Below are 17,652 nucleotides of genomic sequence, written 5' to 3' on the forward strand. Positions count from 1 at the left end.
TTTGAAAAATCTGTATTTTAACATTGGGTTACATTTACATTTGAAAATGGGCATGTTTACTGGTAGTTTTTTTTTGAAAATTTATTCATTGGCCTTATTGAGAACATCACACCTACCTTCGAGTATACTATCAGCACAGGCCCTCATAGGAGAACATTCAGGATGCAGATAAACACCGAGCTGTGAAACCCAAATACCATCTCATACCATGATTTCTTTTTGAAGCCAAGAATGCTGAATTTATTATGTGCAAATAAACTAAAATTAGAGAGCACTTAATATAAAGCGTAAGAAAAAGCTGGCACTTTACCTTTGTTCTTACAAAGAATGATTTGTCTTCTGTTTCAACAAGGTAGAACAGGAAGGTGCTTTTACAAGCCTCTTTCATGACACTTTTCAGTTTGACGTGCAGGTTGGTGCACAGGTCTGTGATCATGTCTTCGTAGGAGGCCGACTGTCTCGGGCAAGACAGATACATCTCTCGAGGCCCCATGGCTTCTCCAGAAGCCACGTTTAATTCTTTATCTTGGAAGACTGCCTGGCTGCTATTCATCATCACCTTGTTGAACTCAGCATATTCACTGAGAATAAGTGAAATATCATTTCGAGATTCTTTCAAAGTACTGTTGCTGTTGTACTTCAGTTTGTTGAGGTGGAACGAGGCAGCGTGGTTTCTTGGAGAACAGGAAAGATGTCTACCGTGGCCACAAGGGGAAAAGCTGTCCAGATTGCCAGGCGTGGGGCCTCTCCCATGCTGACCCTGTCTGGGGTCTGAGTGCACAACTGTCACCAGAAGGGGGCTTCTGCTCCTGCACATAGGGCGCAGGACGGGGGCCTCACACGTTTTTGTCAAGGGGAAGGGTCCAAGGGCGATTTGCAGAGGTGACTCCCTTGCAAAGACGCTAGCGGAGGAGGCAGGAGGCTGCGCGTCCCCGTCCTTCACAGTTTCTTTTACCTTGTGTGCAAAACGCAGGTACTCCAGGTCTAACGTGTTCTGGGTTAGGTCGTCTGCCACCTGCCAAGTGCTTGTCCAGGAGCTGAGCAGGCCACAGTTTGCAGTGAAATTCGGGTGCCTCTTCAGGCGGTGTAAAGTTCTTGTGGTATCTTTGAACTCTTTCGTTATAGTAAAGTTGGTGTAAGTTCTGGGGATTCCTTGGAGATCCGGGATTTGGATATAATAGGGCACGCACTTATCTTCCTTCTTTAATCCACTGGCCCAGTGCCTGGGAGGAAGGTCCCTCTCCTCACCTGGAACCCGGTTAGAGCAGCTCCAGTCTTTGTGATCACTACCATGAGAGTTCATCAGAGAGTCATAGTCATCTTCGGCAGCATCTTTTCTCCTGGCGTGACCGCCTCTAAAGGTGCAAGAGTCTTCCACGTCTAATTTGGGATCTCCACAGTCACCAAGAGGTTCTAGATCAGAGTCTGCAGAAAGTGGTTCATAATGCATGTCTGAATTCATGCCGACCTCTGCGTCCCTGGCCAGGGTTTCAGACCCAGCCTCAGCCCCGAGCCCCTCACCAGACCTCTCAGGGTCCACGTGCTCTTTAGAGACTCCACAAGCAGGAGGCTCAAAGGGCTCTGCAACAAAGGAAGCAGAAGGCTCTTTATTAATATTGTCACTGAAGTCTGCTGTATCTTGGCAAGAACCAGCACACATGGGGAAAATGCCACCATTCATCAGCTCCTTTGTTACACACTGTGACACATCCTGCAACATGTGGATTGCTTCTTGTTCGCATTTTGAAGATGTGGCGTTCGATTGAGGGTCAACGGTGCCTGGATCTACGGTTTCTTCATATAACTTTGCTTCAGTTTCACTGTTCTTAAGCAAACTGGCCATTTTGACTACTGATATTTCCTGGGTTTGAAACCCTGGCTCTACATTCAGTGGTCTTATATAATGGGTCAATGGAGCACGATCTGAGGAAGAACCAAGTGCTGGGATCTCTGAGTGCATGTGTGCCTGTGTAGCGAAAGCTACATCGACTGAGGCGGGGTTCAAGGACTTACTCTGCAGGTAACTGCCTTCGTGTGTTTTCACATCCCTGTTAAAGAGATTGTTTTTAATGCCCAAAGACTTTTCAATAACCTTTCTAGGATTAAATGGAAGTTCACTGGACCCCAAGACAAGATGTTTTAAGTCCAAATTTCTGTTCTCTATACTTTTTGGCTGGAACGGATTTCCCGATTTCACCGGTTTTTCGAGAGACAGTTTGAAGTCACCTCTGTATTCAGCAGCTAAGGCAGGTTGGTTTAATAACTCTGCACCACAGCACTGCATCTTTTCTGAGAAAGATAAACTCTCCTCACACTCACCTGGGACGACTTCCTCAGTTACATTACCAGGAAGGGTTAGTCTACCTTTTCTTCCTGGATGGTTAGTTAACATTAGAGGCATTTCAGCAGAGAACTGCATTTGTTGTACCTGAGTTAAGTTATCTTGTCCCACTGGACGGGTAGGACTGACAAAAGAGTTTTCTTTTTCTGCTATGCCTACATCTCCCGACTCAAAATGGGGGAATCCATTACTCTTTGCATACTGTGTACCATGAAGTCTTAAAGCACATGGAGACACAGCCTGAAGTGGTCTCGTCTCTTCAACTGGTACAGGGGCGTCAGGACTGGAAGCTGGTGACACTTCCTCAATTAGAGAATTAAAGGGAAAGTCAGAAGTCACGTTAATTTCCTCTGCAATCTCAAGTGTGCAGTTTTCCTTAGAAAGTATTAAAGTAACTGGTTGCAAATTATCACCTTTTGTCTTCTTATTTTCAACTGGTTCTGATACTGCAGGATACACAGACACATAACCAGCTGAGTTCACTTCTCTGTTTTCTGTGAGAGGCAGCTCTTCTGGCTCAACTGTTTCTTCAGCTGTATCCTCTAAATTTGATGATGGGCCCTCCTGAATTTGCTCCATCTCACCAGCTGGCATTTCTTCTCTGGGACTTGTAGGTGGTGATATTGTCAGAGTCAAGTCGATATCGGAATCTTCCTCTGATAACTCTAGGCTGACCTCCTCTCTATCCACAGACAGGCTGGTTTGTTTGATAAATACTGAGTTAAATGACTCAAAATTCGCAATTTCACTGTTTAGATCACTCCTGGCATGCTTGCTTAGTCCTAAAGAGCTGTCTGATGTCCCACTTCTTGACACAGTGCAATTAAGTGAACACGCCTTTTCCAAGGTGGCGGAGGCTGACGATGAGTCTACGTCAACCCGCGTCGGCTCCGCCACCTCTTCTGAAGATATGCCACAGAGACTCTGAGTCTGCAGAAGGAAGTCTTGAGAGAGCTTCATTTCTTCACTGGGTACCGGATAACCAGAGCCTCTAACTAACGATAACGCCTCCATCACCGCTGCACCGTCCGAGGGCGATGAGGCTGGAAGAGGCACCTCTTTCTGTAAGGAACACGTTTCTTTATCAAGCATCTCTCGACCTGCTGAGGAGACACAAAGGTACTGAGTGCCCTTCTGTCCTGATACTGCTAGAGATGGAATGTCCCTGAGACCTCGTGTCGGTGCCATTTCCAATGTGGATACAGGATGTCTAAGATTTGCAGCAGGTGAGACTTGTTTAATCAACTCCTTATTAAAGGTGGTAGGTTTATCAGCTCTATTTACTACTTCTGTCTGTACCGGTACATAGGCATTTTTGTCAAAAGTGAAAGTAACGGGTTCCAGATTAATCATTACGTACCCCATACTGTCATCCTTCCCTTCAAAGGAAGGCTGGCACTCACTGCTTATGGGGCTGCCATGCTGGAGAAGGTCCTGAAAAGCACCTGATTTTGTCTGTACTTGTGCATGAAGAATATCAACTTTGTTTTCAAGGGTGCTGTACACAGACTTCTGACGCATAACCGGCTGGCTGCTGATCCCATTGTAAGTCGCAGTGAATGTGGCTTGAGTGACAGTACCATTGTAAGAAGCCACCCTTGTGCTGTCTAACAGCTGAAGGGTTTCATCTTCACCAGGAATAGAAGGTCTGTTAGTTTCAGTACTTCCAATACCAGAAAGCACAAGATTAGAAGTCTCTAGTTTATCTGATGAGTCTTCTTTAGCTTTTTCCCTAATTACCTGTAATGACAAAAGTGAAAAAAATCAGAATCTGATTTTTTAAAAATAATCACACATGGGGGCTGGGCGCAGTGGCTCACGCCTGTAATCCTAGCACTCTGGGAGGCTGAGGTGGGTGGATTGCTCGAGGTCAGGAGTTCAAAACCAGCCTGAGCAAGAGCGAGACCCCGTCTCTACTATAAATAGAAAGATTAATTGGACAACTAAACATATATAGAAAAAAAATTAGCCAGGCATGGTGGCGCATGCCTATAGTCCCAAGCTACTCGGGAGGCTGAGGCAGAAGGATCACTTGAGCCCAGGAGTTTGAGGTTGCTGTGAGCTGATGTCACGGCACTCACTCTAGCCTGGGCAACAAAGCGAGACTCTGTCTCAAAAAAAAAAAATTACACATGGGAACAGAAAAGACAAACATTAACTTTGCGTCTGTTGTTTTGAATCTTCTAATCTACAAAAATATCACAGGGATCACATAAATCCCTCTTTTTAAGACAGGCTTAAAATACCCCTCCTATGGGATTTGTATCTTCCCCTTATTTTTTTTTTATCATTTTGCCCAGGCCAGAATGCAGAGGTGTCATCAGGAGTTTGAGTAGCTCAATGCAACCTCAAATTCCTGGGCTCAAAGGGCTCCTCCCTGCCTGGGCCTCCCAAAGTGTTAGGATTACAGGCATGAGCCAGCATGCCCAGCCTGTTTCCTGTAAATATATACATAGATAAGAGCTCTGAAACTTTCTTCCCTCACAGCCTATTTTTTTAAGGACCCTTGCGGAAGAAAAGCAGCTAGACTACTGGCAATTTTGAACTGCAATCTATTTGATAAATGGTATCACTTAACTCAGAAATGTAGTACTAGAGGAAAAAGTACTCAACTTTGTTTTATAATAAAATGAGACTAGATCATGATTTTTTTTTTTTTTTTTTTTTTTTTTTTTTTTTTTTTGAGACAGAGTCTCACTTTGTTGCCCAGGCTAGAGTGAGTGCCGTGGCGTCAGCCTAGCTCACAGCAACCTCAAACTCCTGGGCTCGAGTGATCCTTCTGCCTCAGCCTCCCAGGTAGCTGGGACTACAGGCATGCGCCACCATGCCCGGCTAATTTTATATATATATATATCAGTTGGCCAATTAATTTCTTTCTATTTATAGTAGAGACGGGGTCTCGCTCTTGCTCAGGCTGGTTTTGAACTCCTGACCTTGAGCAATCCGCCCGCCTCGGCCTCCCAAGAGCTAGGATTACAGGCGTGAGCCACAGCGCCCGGCCTAGATCATGATTTTTTAAAGCAAATAACTTTTTTAAAACATCAGTTTTCAATTAGAATACAAATACACTGTAATCTGGAATTTTCCCAGGAGGACACAGTAAATTAATTATTATCCTCTGTATTCAGAATATTCTGGCAAATGAAGGCCCCTCATCCCCTACCTATCTTTCTTTGCTTAAAACTAGAGAGAATTTCTTTCTCATTTTAATACCTCCTACCCTACAGAGCAATTGAAAACTTATCAAAGTGGTTTGCATTCATACACTAAAGGGACTGACTTAAGCAGTAGCAAGCAAGACTTAGGTTAAATATTAGCAGAACTAAGTCAGGACAAATCTGATAACCTCGGAAACAGGTTGTTTTGTTTTAAAGCCTCAAGCATGGTCTTGTCTGGAATACGGCAAAGTGGACTGATAATGCAACTGACCACATCTCTTCAGCAACTGACCACATCTAGGTTGTTTAGATTTGAATCTTGGCTTGACAATTACTGCCTCAGCTTACTCATTTGCCGAATGGGGAGATTACCAGTCCTTACCTCACTGGTTTGTTCTGAGCATTACCTGAGTCACTGTGAGTGAAGGGCCCAGGGGCCTCACTATCTGGCACGCCGTGCTCCTGACAGCTCAACTCTGATGACAGTGATCATCTGGGATATTCACAGGCCGGCCCTCTGAGGCCCATTCATGGACCTCCCAAGTCCCCAGTGACCCCAGGTACAGAAACCCAAAAGAAAGAGGCATCAGGGGTGCTGCCCAAACCCATGCAAAATTATTCCAGAATAAATCTGGGCTGAAAGGTTAAAAAATGAAGGTATTTTGTCACTCTATTTACTTAGAATTTTGTCACAACCTTTTTTTTTTTGAGACAATGTCTCGCTCTGTTGCCCGGGCTAGAGTGCTGTGGCGTCAGCCTAGCTCACAGCAACCTCAAAGTCCTGGGCTCAAGTAATCCTTCTGCCTCAGCTTCCCAAGTAGCTGGGACTACAGGCATGCGCCACCATGCCTGGCTAATTTTTTCTATATACTTTTAGTTGGCCAATTAATTTCTTTCTATTTTTTAGTAGAGATGGGGTCTCGTTCTTGCTCAGGCTGGTCTCGAACTCCTGGCCTTGAATGATCCGCCTGCCTCGGCCTCCCAAGAGTGTTAGGATTACAGGCGTGAGCCACCGCGCCCAACCTGTCACAACTTTTTGATTTGCTCTAGTTATAATTTGGGGCCAGGCACAGTGGCTCACACCTATAATCCTAGCACTTTAGGAGGCCAAGATGGGATAATAGCTTGAAGCCATGAGTTAGAGACCAGCCTGGGCAATGAACATAGGGAGACACTTGTCTCTACACAAAAATAAATTAGCTGGGTGTGGTAGTAGCACATGCCTGTAGTTTCAGCTACCTGGGAAGCTGAGGAGGGAGGATTGCCTGAACTGAGGAATTTGAGGTTATAGTGAGCTATGATGGCCACTGTGCTCTAGCTCTGCCAACAGAGACCCTATCTCAAAAAAGAGTGGGAGTATGTGTGGAAATGTGGATCATCTGGCTTGGCTGAACATCAGTTAAGGACAACTGAACAAAACAAGGTATATTTTCCTTATTTACAAGTAGTTATCTGCAACAGCTCTTCTCTTAAAGGTCTAGAATTTTACTGCTCCAGGATTTGTCTTCAAAAATAATTTTAGTCTGGGATCAGGCCGGGCACAATGGCTCATGCCTGTAATCTTAGTACTCTGGGAGGCCGAGGTGGGTGGATTGTTTGAGCTCAGGAGTTTGAGACCAGCCTGAGCAAGACCGAGACCCCTATCTCTACTAAAAAAATAAAAAAAGAAATTAGCTGGACAACTAAAAATGTTTAGGAAAAAAATTAGCCGGGCATAGTGGTGCATGCCTATAGACTCCTCAGGAGGCTGAGGCAGAAGGATTGCGTGAGCCCAGGTTGCTGTGAGCTAGGCTGATGCCATGGCCCTCTAGCCCAGGCAACAGAGTGAGACTCTGTCTCAAAAAAAAGAAAGAAAAAAATAATTTTAGTATGATCAATTCTGGTCTACCTTAAGGTCTATCAAAGCATGTTTAATTTTTTTTATTTTTACTTAAGCAACAATAAGGCCATTTATTAGCTTATAATAACTGAAAAATCCAGGATAGAACTAGATTAAAACCTGACAGGGTTCAGGAGTCAAAGAATCTCACAAAAATTCTTCCTTGTTCTACCTCTTGTGTCCATTCTTAGGCAAGGTCTCTCTTTTGAAGAACAGTATGCTGTCTGCAGCTCCAGGCTTACATTTCCCGTCTCAATGACTCAGTGGAAATAGCAAGACTTAAGGCTGGGACTTGAGGCTTGTTGGCTCAAATCAGGAAACGTGTCCATCTTTAAACTTATCTTTGTAGGGTGGAATGGACTAATGTAACAGGTCTGTGCCACATGCCCATTTATGGACCTGCAGGAAATTTGCCATGCCTGCAGTATATGGACTAATGAAATGGAAAAAAGTATTTTTCTTACACCATCAACCTCCACATAATCCTATGTCTAATATTTATTACTACCATATACCATCCTTAAATAATATTCTAGGTAAGACAGGACTGTTAGTAGTCACCTCTTTTAAAAAATTAAGAAAAGGACCTCAGAGAGAACAAGAAATTTGTCCCAAATTATTAAATAAGCAACACACAAGTCTCGTCAGCTCCCAGATCATCTGGCCCCTGGGGGTTTTTCTACTCCTGTTTTTCTAATCAAGATGGTAGATTAACTCTAGCTACACACAATTTGTGGACACTTTATGCTAACTAAATTTCTGGTATTATAATTCTTTACATACCTGGAGCATCTACTTTTTCTAAAAAAAAACCAATGCCCTGTTCTGAATGTGATCTTACACATAAAAAATGAAAATTTCTTCTACAATGCCAGCATTTACACATTCAGCCTTACCTCATTATTACAAGAAAAGAGGAAAGTCTGGTTTTCCGGGGTATCGAGATGACACTCTCTTGCAAAAATTTCTTCCTGTTCGTTCTGCATGGAGAGTGCCAAGGCCCTGGTGGGTGTTGGCTTGATGAGAGGAAGCAGGCAGTGTGGGTCGGGGAAGGCCACTTGGGCAGCAGGACCCCTGGAAGCTTCGCTAGGCTCTGACAGAGGGTCTGCAGAACATCTCTCCACACAAGGGGAATCCTCTGGTTCGTTGAGCTCATAAGAGTCGAACGTGCTGTTTATAGACACGTATTTTGCAGGGTTGCTGTGTTCCACCACTTTTCGGGATGATCGTAGGACCTTGTTCTGACTGCTGTAAAACAGAGCTACCCACATATGAAGTAAAAGCTTCACTTCTTCCACATTGTCAGGCAAGTTGGTGTTCCAGGGCCTGAGATGCCACAGAAAGAACACAAAGAAATCATTGAAAATGGTTATTTTTTATCTATTACAAGCAAGTGCCTCCATTATTAACCGTACTTTGTGTGTTCATTTAAAAAAAAAAAAAAATCACACAAATCTGAAACAGTGAATACGTTAATACAAAGTTGATCTAATGAGTAATTATGAATCTAACCTATACATTTGACAGAGAAGTGAGCCGAGAATCAAGGTAACTTCTTTCAGGCCGGACGCAGTGGCTCAAGCCTGTAATCCTAGCACTCTGGGAGGCCCAGGCAGGCGGATTGCTCGAGGTCAGGAGTTAGAAACCAGCCTGAGCAAGAGCAAGACCCTGTCTCTACTATAAATAGAAAGAAATTAATTGGCCAACTAATATGTGTGTGTGTGTGTATATATATATATATATATAAAATTAGCTAGGCATGGTGGCACATGCCTCTAATCCCAGCTACTCGGGAGGCTGAGGCATAAGGATTGCTTGAGCCCAGGAGCTTGAGGTTGCTGTGAGCTAGGCTGATGCCACGGCACTTACTCTAGCCTGGACAACAAAGTGAGACTCTGTCTCAAAAAAAAAAAGTTAACTTCTTTCAGATCACAAAACCTATAGGGTAGAACTGGGACCTGAAAATGGGTCTCCTGCCTCCTCATCTAGCATTTGTCTTTTATACCACACAAACTCTCCGGACAAAGCAGCAAACCTAATGTGTGAACAACGGTTTAGGCAGCTACCAAATCTTCATCTCTTTGTTTTTTGCTAAGTTTGGCTGATTCATTTCTTTTCCATTTTTGTGTCTCTCTTCCAGTAGCTAAGAAAGTCTAAAGATTAAAATATCTCTCTGGGCAACTCAATAGAACTACACTATTTTCAGAGTACAGTTCTGGAAAATACCCTGAAACCAGAAGGCACAAAACATTTCTGGCCATCTGACAGGCAAATGGATAGCAGACAGCTGGAGTGGGATGAGTGGGTTGAGGCTGCAGAGTTTGGTGACAGTTAAACAGGAGTAATGCTATGGAAACGGCCTGAGTACATGTGAACATAAGTGTACATGAACATGTGCAAGGACCGAAGTCTGTAGTCACACATGAAACGGTTTACCAACAGCTGAATGTCACCTCATACAGATAATGCTTCCTGCCAACACTGATGGTTACCATTTATACTATTTAAAACTCTAACATATGAAACCACCTCAGATGGAGCTATTACTAAATCCATACTTTAAGATGTTGGCCAAAGACTGTCATCCTCCATTGACATCACCTCGAAATTTCTTAGAAATTTCACCCCATACAGACTACTACCTCAGACTCTGCAGTTCAGTGAGATCCTAGATGAGCCATACAATGAAGACTGAGATGCACTGTCTGGAGTATGCAATAAATGGAAAAACCTGTGCAAACCTAGGTCTAAACTCTAAACTCCAAAGCCTGTGCTATCCATCACTCTGTTATTGCCTTGATCACTTCTTAAAATCTATAGAACAACCCCTATGTAAAACTGCTCACTCCCATCATCTGACCAATTTACCAAGCTAGACGTAATTTTTAAAATGTTTCTTCTAGAATTCAGTCTGTAAAGCATTATTCCTAAATCTCACACTATTTTACATTAAGATCACGTCTAAAAATTATAATTCAAAGGCCACAGGGCTTATGAAGGAGTACTGCACAATGGAAAGCAATTCATAAGGCCAAAGTTAGCTTTAAAAAGTTCTCGATGTCAGCTTGTTACTCTTGTCAGTAAGCATGTTTGCTTGATATTATTACCAAAACCACTGGGTTTTACACACACTGCTTTCTCCTTCCCAACTTTGGCACAAGTTTCATCTTGCTACGCTGATCTCAATGAAAAAGTTTTATCGATTTTCAGCAAGTTTCACTCATACTCACCCATGTAACGCTCTTACTACGGTTTTCTCTAGTGGGTTGTTGGTGTATTTGCTATCTAAGCTGAATGCATATTCTGTTTCACATTTGAAAGTGACCTTGAAGGAGCCATCACAGCTAAACACGGTGTGAGAGAAAAGAAAATCTTTCAGGCTAGAAGACATCAGTCGGCTTTTGCGCTTCATCAGCGGATCTTCAGGAAGCTTCTGCAGAGGGGAGACGCTCTGCTGATGCCGGAACGGCATGACTTTCCCCACCGGGGTCCCTGCTTCAGGGCCTTTTGTCCCATTCTTGGCAAAGGCAGGGCCTGGGATCCCTCTCTGCTGTAGATGTCTCTTTGAATGTTCTGCAAGGTGCAGGGCATATGAGTGTTCCACAGAGACAAAAGTGCTTTGGCTTGCATCTGAGGGGTCTGTTTTTTCCTCAGTAAGTGCTGACTGGGCTTTGGCAGGGGCCTGGCTATAAGGAACCAAGCTCTCTTCGTCTTTGCTAATAGTTAAGTCTGACCCAGAATTACTCTTCTTATCCGAGGATGGTTTAGGTAATAATCCTCCTTTTTGACTTTTAACGCCCCTATGATATACATGGTCAGATGTACCTCGCAAAGAATTTTCTTTAGAGAGCAAAACATCATTTTCTGGCAATTCAGAGGAGCAGGGAAGGTTTCTGGGCTCAGATGCTGGTGTAGAAGAGGTAGCAGAGCTTAACGCTAGATCAGCTAACATATTTAGGGCCTGGGAGTCATAGTTGACAATGGAGTTTTCAGGGAGATCTTTGTGAGCCACTGTGGCATTTTCTGGTAGAACTGTGTTTATGCTAATACCATCTTCCTGGCCAGCTGATGAAATTTCTGATGGAAGCCGTGAAGCAGTTTCTCTTTTGGCTTCAGCATAAAAGAAGAAAGAAAAAGACATTTATAATGTTTGCTTTTCAAAGAATTAAGTCTCTGCCATAATTACTATGCCTTAGTGAAAATTAATGACAAAGTCAACATATTCAAGAAAAATTTATGTTATATAGATTATTAAAGTTTTACCATCAGACCAAGGTCTCTTCCAACCCTCAGATGTATCATAATGTACTGATCAGAGAAATGAGTCTTAAGGAACATGGACATTAATTTAAAAGGAAATCGCCCTTTAAAAATGCACGAACTGAACTCAACACAAGACATACTGCTCCGCTCAAGAGACATACAAATAGAAAAAACAAAACAAATGAAAAAAATGAGAGTCCTACCCTTGGGGAGCTTACAATCTAGGCAGGATGTCAGAATGTAGAAGTTTCTAGCATGCATTAGAGTCTGCTAACATACTTTCTCAGAAACCATTTCCCTTAACAAGTGGTTTATTAGATAAACCGCTTAAGTTCAAATGATTAACTATATTGATCTTTAATTATACAATGTAATGATATGAATAAAAAAGTTAGAAAAGTCCTAAGAGTATTTAGAATCAATTTCATCACCTTTTAAAACTTTCATTACTGAAACCATTACTCTCTTGCTCTATCCCAAAAGAATAAAATTACTGATAATCTTCCTTTCTGTAGATAATCAAACTCATCCATTTGTCCTTAATCAGAAAATTTATATTCTCCAGTGCTTTTGCTTAGGCATTCTCAGGACATTCATTAATCCTTCCTAACATTAAACCACTAGATCAGGCAGTGATTCCCTGTTGCAGGTAGGTGGCTGGACAGAAAAGCCAACTGTGCTCAACTGTGTTCACAGTCAACAGCAGAGGTCTGAAATGAATTAACCACCTGCCAGCTGCCAGCAAAGGCCAATGACTGATAGAGTCATCAGAACAAGAGGGGATGGGTGTCCAGGGAAAGGGTAGAATTAATAAACTACTGCCCAGCTTTTATTAAAAACAGCAAAACCCAAGAGGCTACGTGGAAGAAAGGGACCCAAAGCGGAGAACTGTTTTGGTAGCCCCACAAGTTTATTGGAAACATGAAATTTATTTTGTGATCTGATATGTCTGACACTGATTTCATTCTATCTGTTTGTATTATGGCCTCCATATATTTATCTGTGCCTTCTACAGAATATCACTTACAAGAAAAGCCTAATATAAATATTGTATTGAAGTCAAGAAAAAATGGTATAGTTTAATAAATATGTATGGTCTTGCATAAATCACTTAACTAGTGACTTGTTACAGGCTCACAATCAAAAATATGACACCAGTCATATATCTGTTTAAGACATACAGATAATAAAGTGCCAAAGGAATTATATTAAAAATATAAAAAGTTCAGTGAACAAAAAACTGTATCAAAAACTTTAAAAAGGACAGAAAAATCATTAGTTTTAGTAACAAAATGATTGTTTGACTTTAAAATAATTTGATTCTGATAATCAAAACTCAAAATAGGCCGGGCGTGGTGGCTCACGCCTGTAATCCTAGCACTTTGGGAGGCCGAGGCGGGCGGATTGCTCAAGGTCAGGAGTTCTAAACCAGCCTGAGCGAGACCCCATCTCTACCAAAAATAGAAATAAACTAATTGACCAACTAAAAATATATATACAAAAAAAAAAAAAAAAATTAGCCAGGCATGGTGGCGCATGCCTGTAGTCCCAGCTACTCGGGAGGCTGAGGCAGTAGGATCGCTGAGCCCTGGAGATTGAGGTTGCTGTGAGCCAGGCTGACGCCACGGCACTCACTCTAGCCTGGGCAACAAAGTGAGACTGTCTCAAAAAAAAAAAAAAAAAAAAAAAAAAAAACTCAAAATAATTTAAATCAGTAACTTTCAAACTGAGGCCAACATGGCTATGTTTCATCTGCCTTCTTAAACTCTGATATTTCAAGCATAAAAAACAAATTGGTACAGGTGATTAAGAAAAAAAAGATTATTTAAATGCAGTAATCTTAAAATTTTTACTTGGAATGTGATTGTACAACTCTTACGAGCATTTGCAATACATATCAGCCTATTTTTGCAGTCAAATGCTCTACCACTGAGCTATGCGCCCTCTGCTAAAATCAGCCTACTTTTGAACATAATTTTGAAAACAATTAATTTTGGGGGCTCATTTTTCTGCCAATATCCAATTGTATATCTCCTCCCGTTAATCAATTTGTTCATAAATTATCGGAGAGCCAATTCCATACAAAGAATTCAAAGGGCACTGTTAGGGACAGGACATTATCTGTGCATCTATTCTCGTAATGTTTATAAATGAATTTAGCAAGACAGGACCAAGACACATCAAATGACTAGAAAATAGTAAGAATTAAATTCTATAACATTCTCAAAAACCCAAAAGAGAGAGAGAGATTAGTGAGGGGCAGAAGGTGAGGAAATGCCTCTGAATGGGGCTGAACGTTAGCTTCCAGAACCTGGCCGGGCAAAGGGATGCATGTGGGAGGCACCGCCTGACCACAAGGGGAGGCACATGCCAGCAAACAGCAGGAGCTCAACACAGACAGGTGGGGAAAGACCACACCGTGAAGTCCCTTGAGAGATAAGCAGAAGAGTTCAAGTTTGGGATGGAAGCCAAAATTGCAGCACTACAGGTTTCTGAACAACACAGTGAGCTTTAAAAAAATCTTGTCATAAAACAATATTAAAAAAACTTAAAACACCAAGCTCATCCATAATTCCACCACCCCAACAAAAACAGTTTTCTTCTAATTTTCACTATCTGAGAAATTTAAAAGTCCAGTTAAGCCTGGCACTGTGGGTGGCCGAGGCAGGAGGATCACTTGAGCTCTGGACTTCAAGACCAGCGTGAGCAAGAGTGAGACCCCGTCTCTTATTAAAAATAGAAAAAATGAGCTGGGCATGGTGGCACATGCCTGTAGTCCCAGCTACTTGGAAGCCTGGGCAGGAGGATCGCTTGAGCCCAGCAGTTGCAGGCTACAGTGAGCTGTGATGAGACTACTGCACTCCAGCCTGGGTGACAGCAAGACCCTGTCTCAAAAGCCCAGTAACAGATGAAGGAGAAAGCAGAATCAGGGAAATCATACAGAAAACAGAAATAGAAAGATACGGCCAGGCGTGGTGGCTCAGGCCTGTAATCCTAGCACTCTGGGAAGCCGAGGCAGGCAGATTGCTCGAGGTCAGGAGTTCGAAACCAGCCTGAGCGAGACTCCATCTCTACTAAAAATAGAAAGAAATTGACCAACTAAAAGTATATATAGAAAAAATTAGCCAGGCATGGTGGCGCATGCCTGTAGTCCCAGCTACTCGGGAGGCTGAGGCAGCAGGATGGCTTGAGCTCAGGAGTCTGAGGTTGCTGTGAGCTAGGCTGATGCCACGGCACTCACTCTAGTCTGGGCAAGAAAGTGAGTCTCTGTCTCAAAAAAAAAAAAAAAAAAAAAAAAAAAATTGCCTTTTAAAACCAAATTCAGGATTCTGGATTACTGACAGTTATGAACAATCTGTTTATAATTTTCTTTAGACAGACTTATAAACTTCCATCCTTCATAACTGATCATGGTCTAGAATAATACTGCTAACTACTACTTGCTTGTGCAATTAGTCATAAATAAGGCCATTTATATTTTAACTCTTGTAAACAATCCCATTCATGTTCAGGCTTTATGCAAATTCAAAAGTAGGCTCAATTTTGTGACAATTTTGAATCTTTGTGCCATCCTAATTTATTCACAATGGGAAGTCAAATTACTTGTTCTTGTTAGTATCTGAACTAAAGAATACAGAAAAAATTGTTGGTAACTTTTAACTGGTCTTATATCATTTCAATACACGATCTCACAACCTCTATTAGATGTGCACTGTGGTGTTTAAATGTACAGGAAGAATGTGTCTTACCAGGCTGTGGCTGCTTTCTGAGTCTGGGCTTCTGATGGCCTCTTACTACGTTTACCCTCTGTTTTTGTGGAGATTTCTTCACAGGTGGCTTAGCCCTTGCAACAGTTTTGACTGGAGATTTCTCTTGTTTCCTTGTTCTTTTAGCATTCGTTGTCACTGGAACCTCTTTAGAAATAGGACCTTCTTGGCTTTTCCTATCCAGTTTGGTTTTCTGTACAAACTGTGCAGTCAGCACTTCCGCACCTTATGTAGAAAAGACACCGTTTTTTAAGGGGTGGGGGCCCAGACACCTATTAGCACAGCCTTTCCCTTTCTTTCGTTTTATGGTGTGTTTAGTAATGGGGAATAAACTACAAAGTTTCAAGTATTTCATTAACAGATTTTAATAATGGAGAACTTAAAAGTTGTCACATAAAAATAATGTGAACTTGCCAAGTGTCTGCCTATATCCTTGTCAGGTGAAGAAAGAAAATATCAGAGTAATAACTTCATAAAAAGGCACAACTTAATAAAAAAAAAAATCTTCATAACCTTTTCTGACTGCTGTGGCAGGTGAGATGGCACATGCTAGTTCACAGCCCCAGGAGACAGACAATTCTGCTTAAACAAAAAGCAACACAGCTCGCATAGGTGCTATGGTTAAAATTATAATCACTGTAGGGAAAAATCACTGTATATTGTGAATATGCAACATGAAAAGCCATGTTACATATTTTATTTTACTGCTTGTAAACATCTAAGTTTTAATACCATCTGAAAAATAAGCTTTTAGAAGACAGGGGAAGACAGGAGAGTTTGCACCTGGTTTTATTTCCAACAAATTACTATCTTACACCAAATCATTCCTTACAGAACGCTTTGCTTTGCTTCTCACACGGAGTATGTATGTAGCTGAAGGTGGAGGTAGTGGGATGAAAAAGAAAACACTAACTACCTGCTCATACCGCACAAGAGAAAGTGTTTCAACCTTAAGAGTCAGAAAGATGTTAATAAATGCTCACTCTGAATACTTTAATCTCACTGATTTTTCATCATTTCAGTTGTTTCCACCAAAAAATTTAGCCCCCCAAATATAAAATAATCACACATATAAATGGTTGGCAATTATTTTTAAATCACATTATATAGAAAACACTTTCTCATTGAGAACATAAAACATGACATTAAACAATTTAAGAAACTGGTGTTAGTGAAGTGTAGGGAAAAAGAGAGAGATCCATTTCATTTCATTCTTTTGGGGGTTAGAGAAAGGAGTGGTTTTTTAAAAAGTCTTCAGAATCTCTTAATGTTACACATTCCCCTGGGTCTAATTACTCCCCTCCCTACTAAACTATTACAAGTACTAACACAGCATATTTGTTTTGTGAGAATAAAATAAGACTTTTCATTCCACTCCAGTTACATTTTCTAAACTCTTCAGCACTGGAAAAGGCAAAATACAAATCAAGCATAAAAACAGCGTGGACTAAATTAAAAAGAAAAAGGAGTAGATAGATAAAAACCTGGGGGTGGGAGGCTTTCTAACATTTGCACAAATAGGAAGGGGGAAACTCTCAAAAACCTCGGTCCTGGGAGAAAAAAAAAGGATGACAAATTAAACCAGGTGATCCTGCAGGAATTGTTCTGTTTATGTGTAACACTCAAAATCACGTTTCTCAAACTGTAATTATCCACTGGTGGGTTGCAAAATAAATTTGGTATGTCACAACCAGAATTCTTTCTTAAATGAGACAGAATAAAAATTATCAGATTGTATTACACACAGTTTTCTGAAATTTTTGGGTCAGTTATGTATGAATTTTTGGGAACTAAACTATAGTAGCAAGGATATCTTATAGCACATATATAATTAAATAACATTTGAAAAAATGTGACAATCCATGTTGAATTATAGATTACTTAATACCTAAAAATGAACTGGTTCACATAGAACAGAAACTCAGCATGGCTGGCTGGAATATACTCACAGGTAGCTATACCATATGACTCACAGCTCTGTATTGCCATACTTTCCACTACCCTCCAGCCCTCACCATTTCTTAGCCAGAAATCACTATTTGTCAAACCACAGGGTAGAACTTTAATTATTTAGAGTTCTGAGGATCACCACATCCTAATGTTTCTTCTTTAGCACCAACAGTTTCAAATTCAAAATATGACAGATATGGTTGACAAATGTGTTCTGTGGAGGGCCAGAGAGCATACACTTTCAGGTTCGAAGGCCACATGGTCTCTGCCCCAACTGCTCAGCTCTGCCTATGT

The 17,652-nt window shown here is 41.6% G+C and overlaps 1 protein-coding gene across 10 annotated transcripts in view; it reads right to left on the reverse strand.

Moving 5' to 3' along the window:
* Positions 1–17,652, reverse strand: part of TASOR2 (transcription activation suppressor family member 2) — a 74,007-nt gene that overhangs the window by 10,130 nt on the left and 46,225 nt on the right. For all 10 annotated transcript variants that reach the window (XM_012741224.3, XM_012741231.3, XM_012741232.3 and 7 more), the window contains 4 exons: positions 15,391–15,633; positions 10,609–11,488; positions 8,275–8,704; positions 311–4,081 (listed from right to left, as the gene is read on the reverse strand). In XM_012741224.3, coding sequence (XP_012596678.1) covers positions 311–4,081; positions 8,275–8,704; positions 10,609–11,488; positions 15,391–15,633 — 5,324 coding nt within the window. The remainder of the gene's footprint in view (positions 1–310; positions 4,082–8,274; positions 8,705–10,608; positions 11,489–15,390; positions 15,634–17,652) is intronic.

The sequence above is a fragment of the Microcebus murinus genome, chromosome 25 (genome assembly GCF_040939455.1).
Source record: "Microcebus murinus isolate Inina chromosome 25, M.murinus_Inina_mat1.0, whole genome shotgun sequence".
Classification (NCBI taxonomy): Eukaryota; Metazoa; Chordata; class Mammalia; order Primates; family Cheirogaleidae; genus Microcebus; species Microcebus murinus.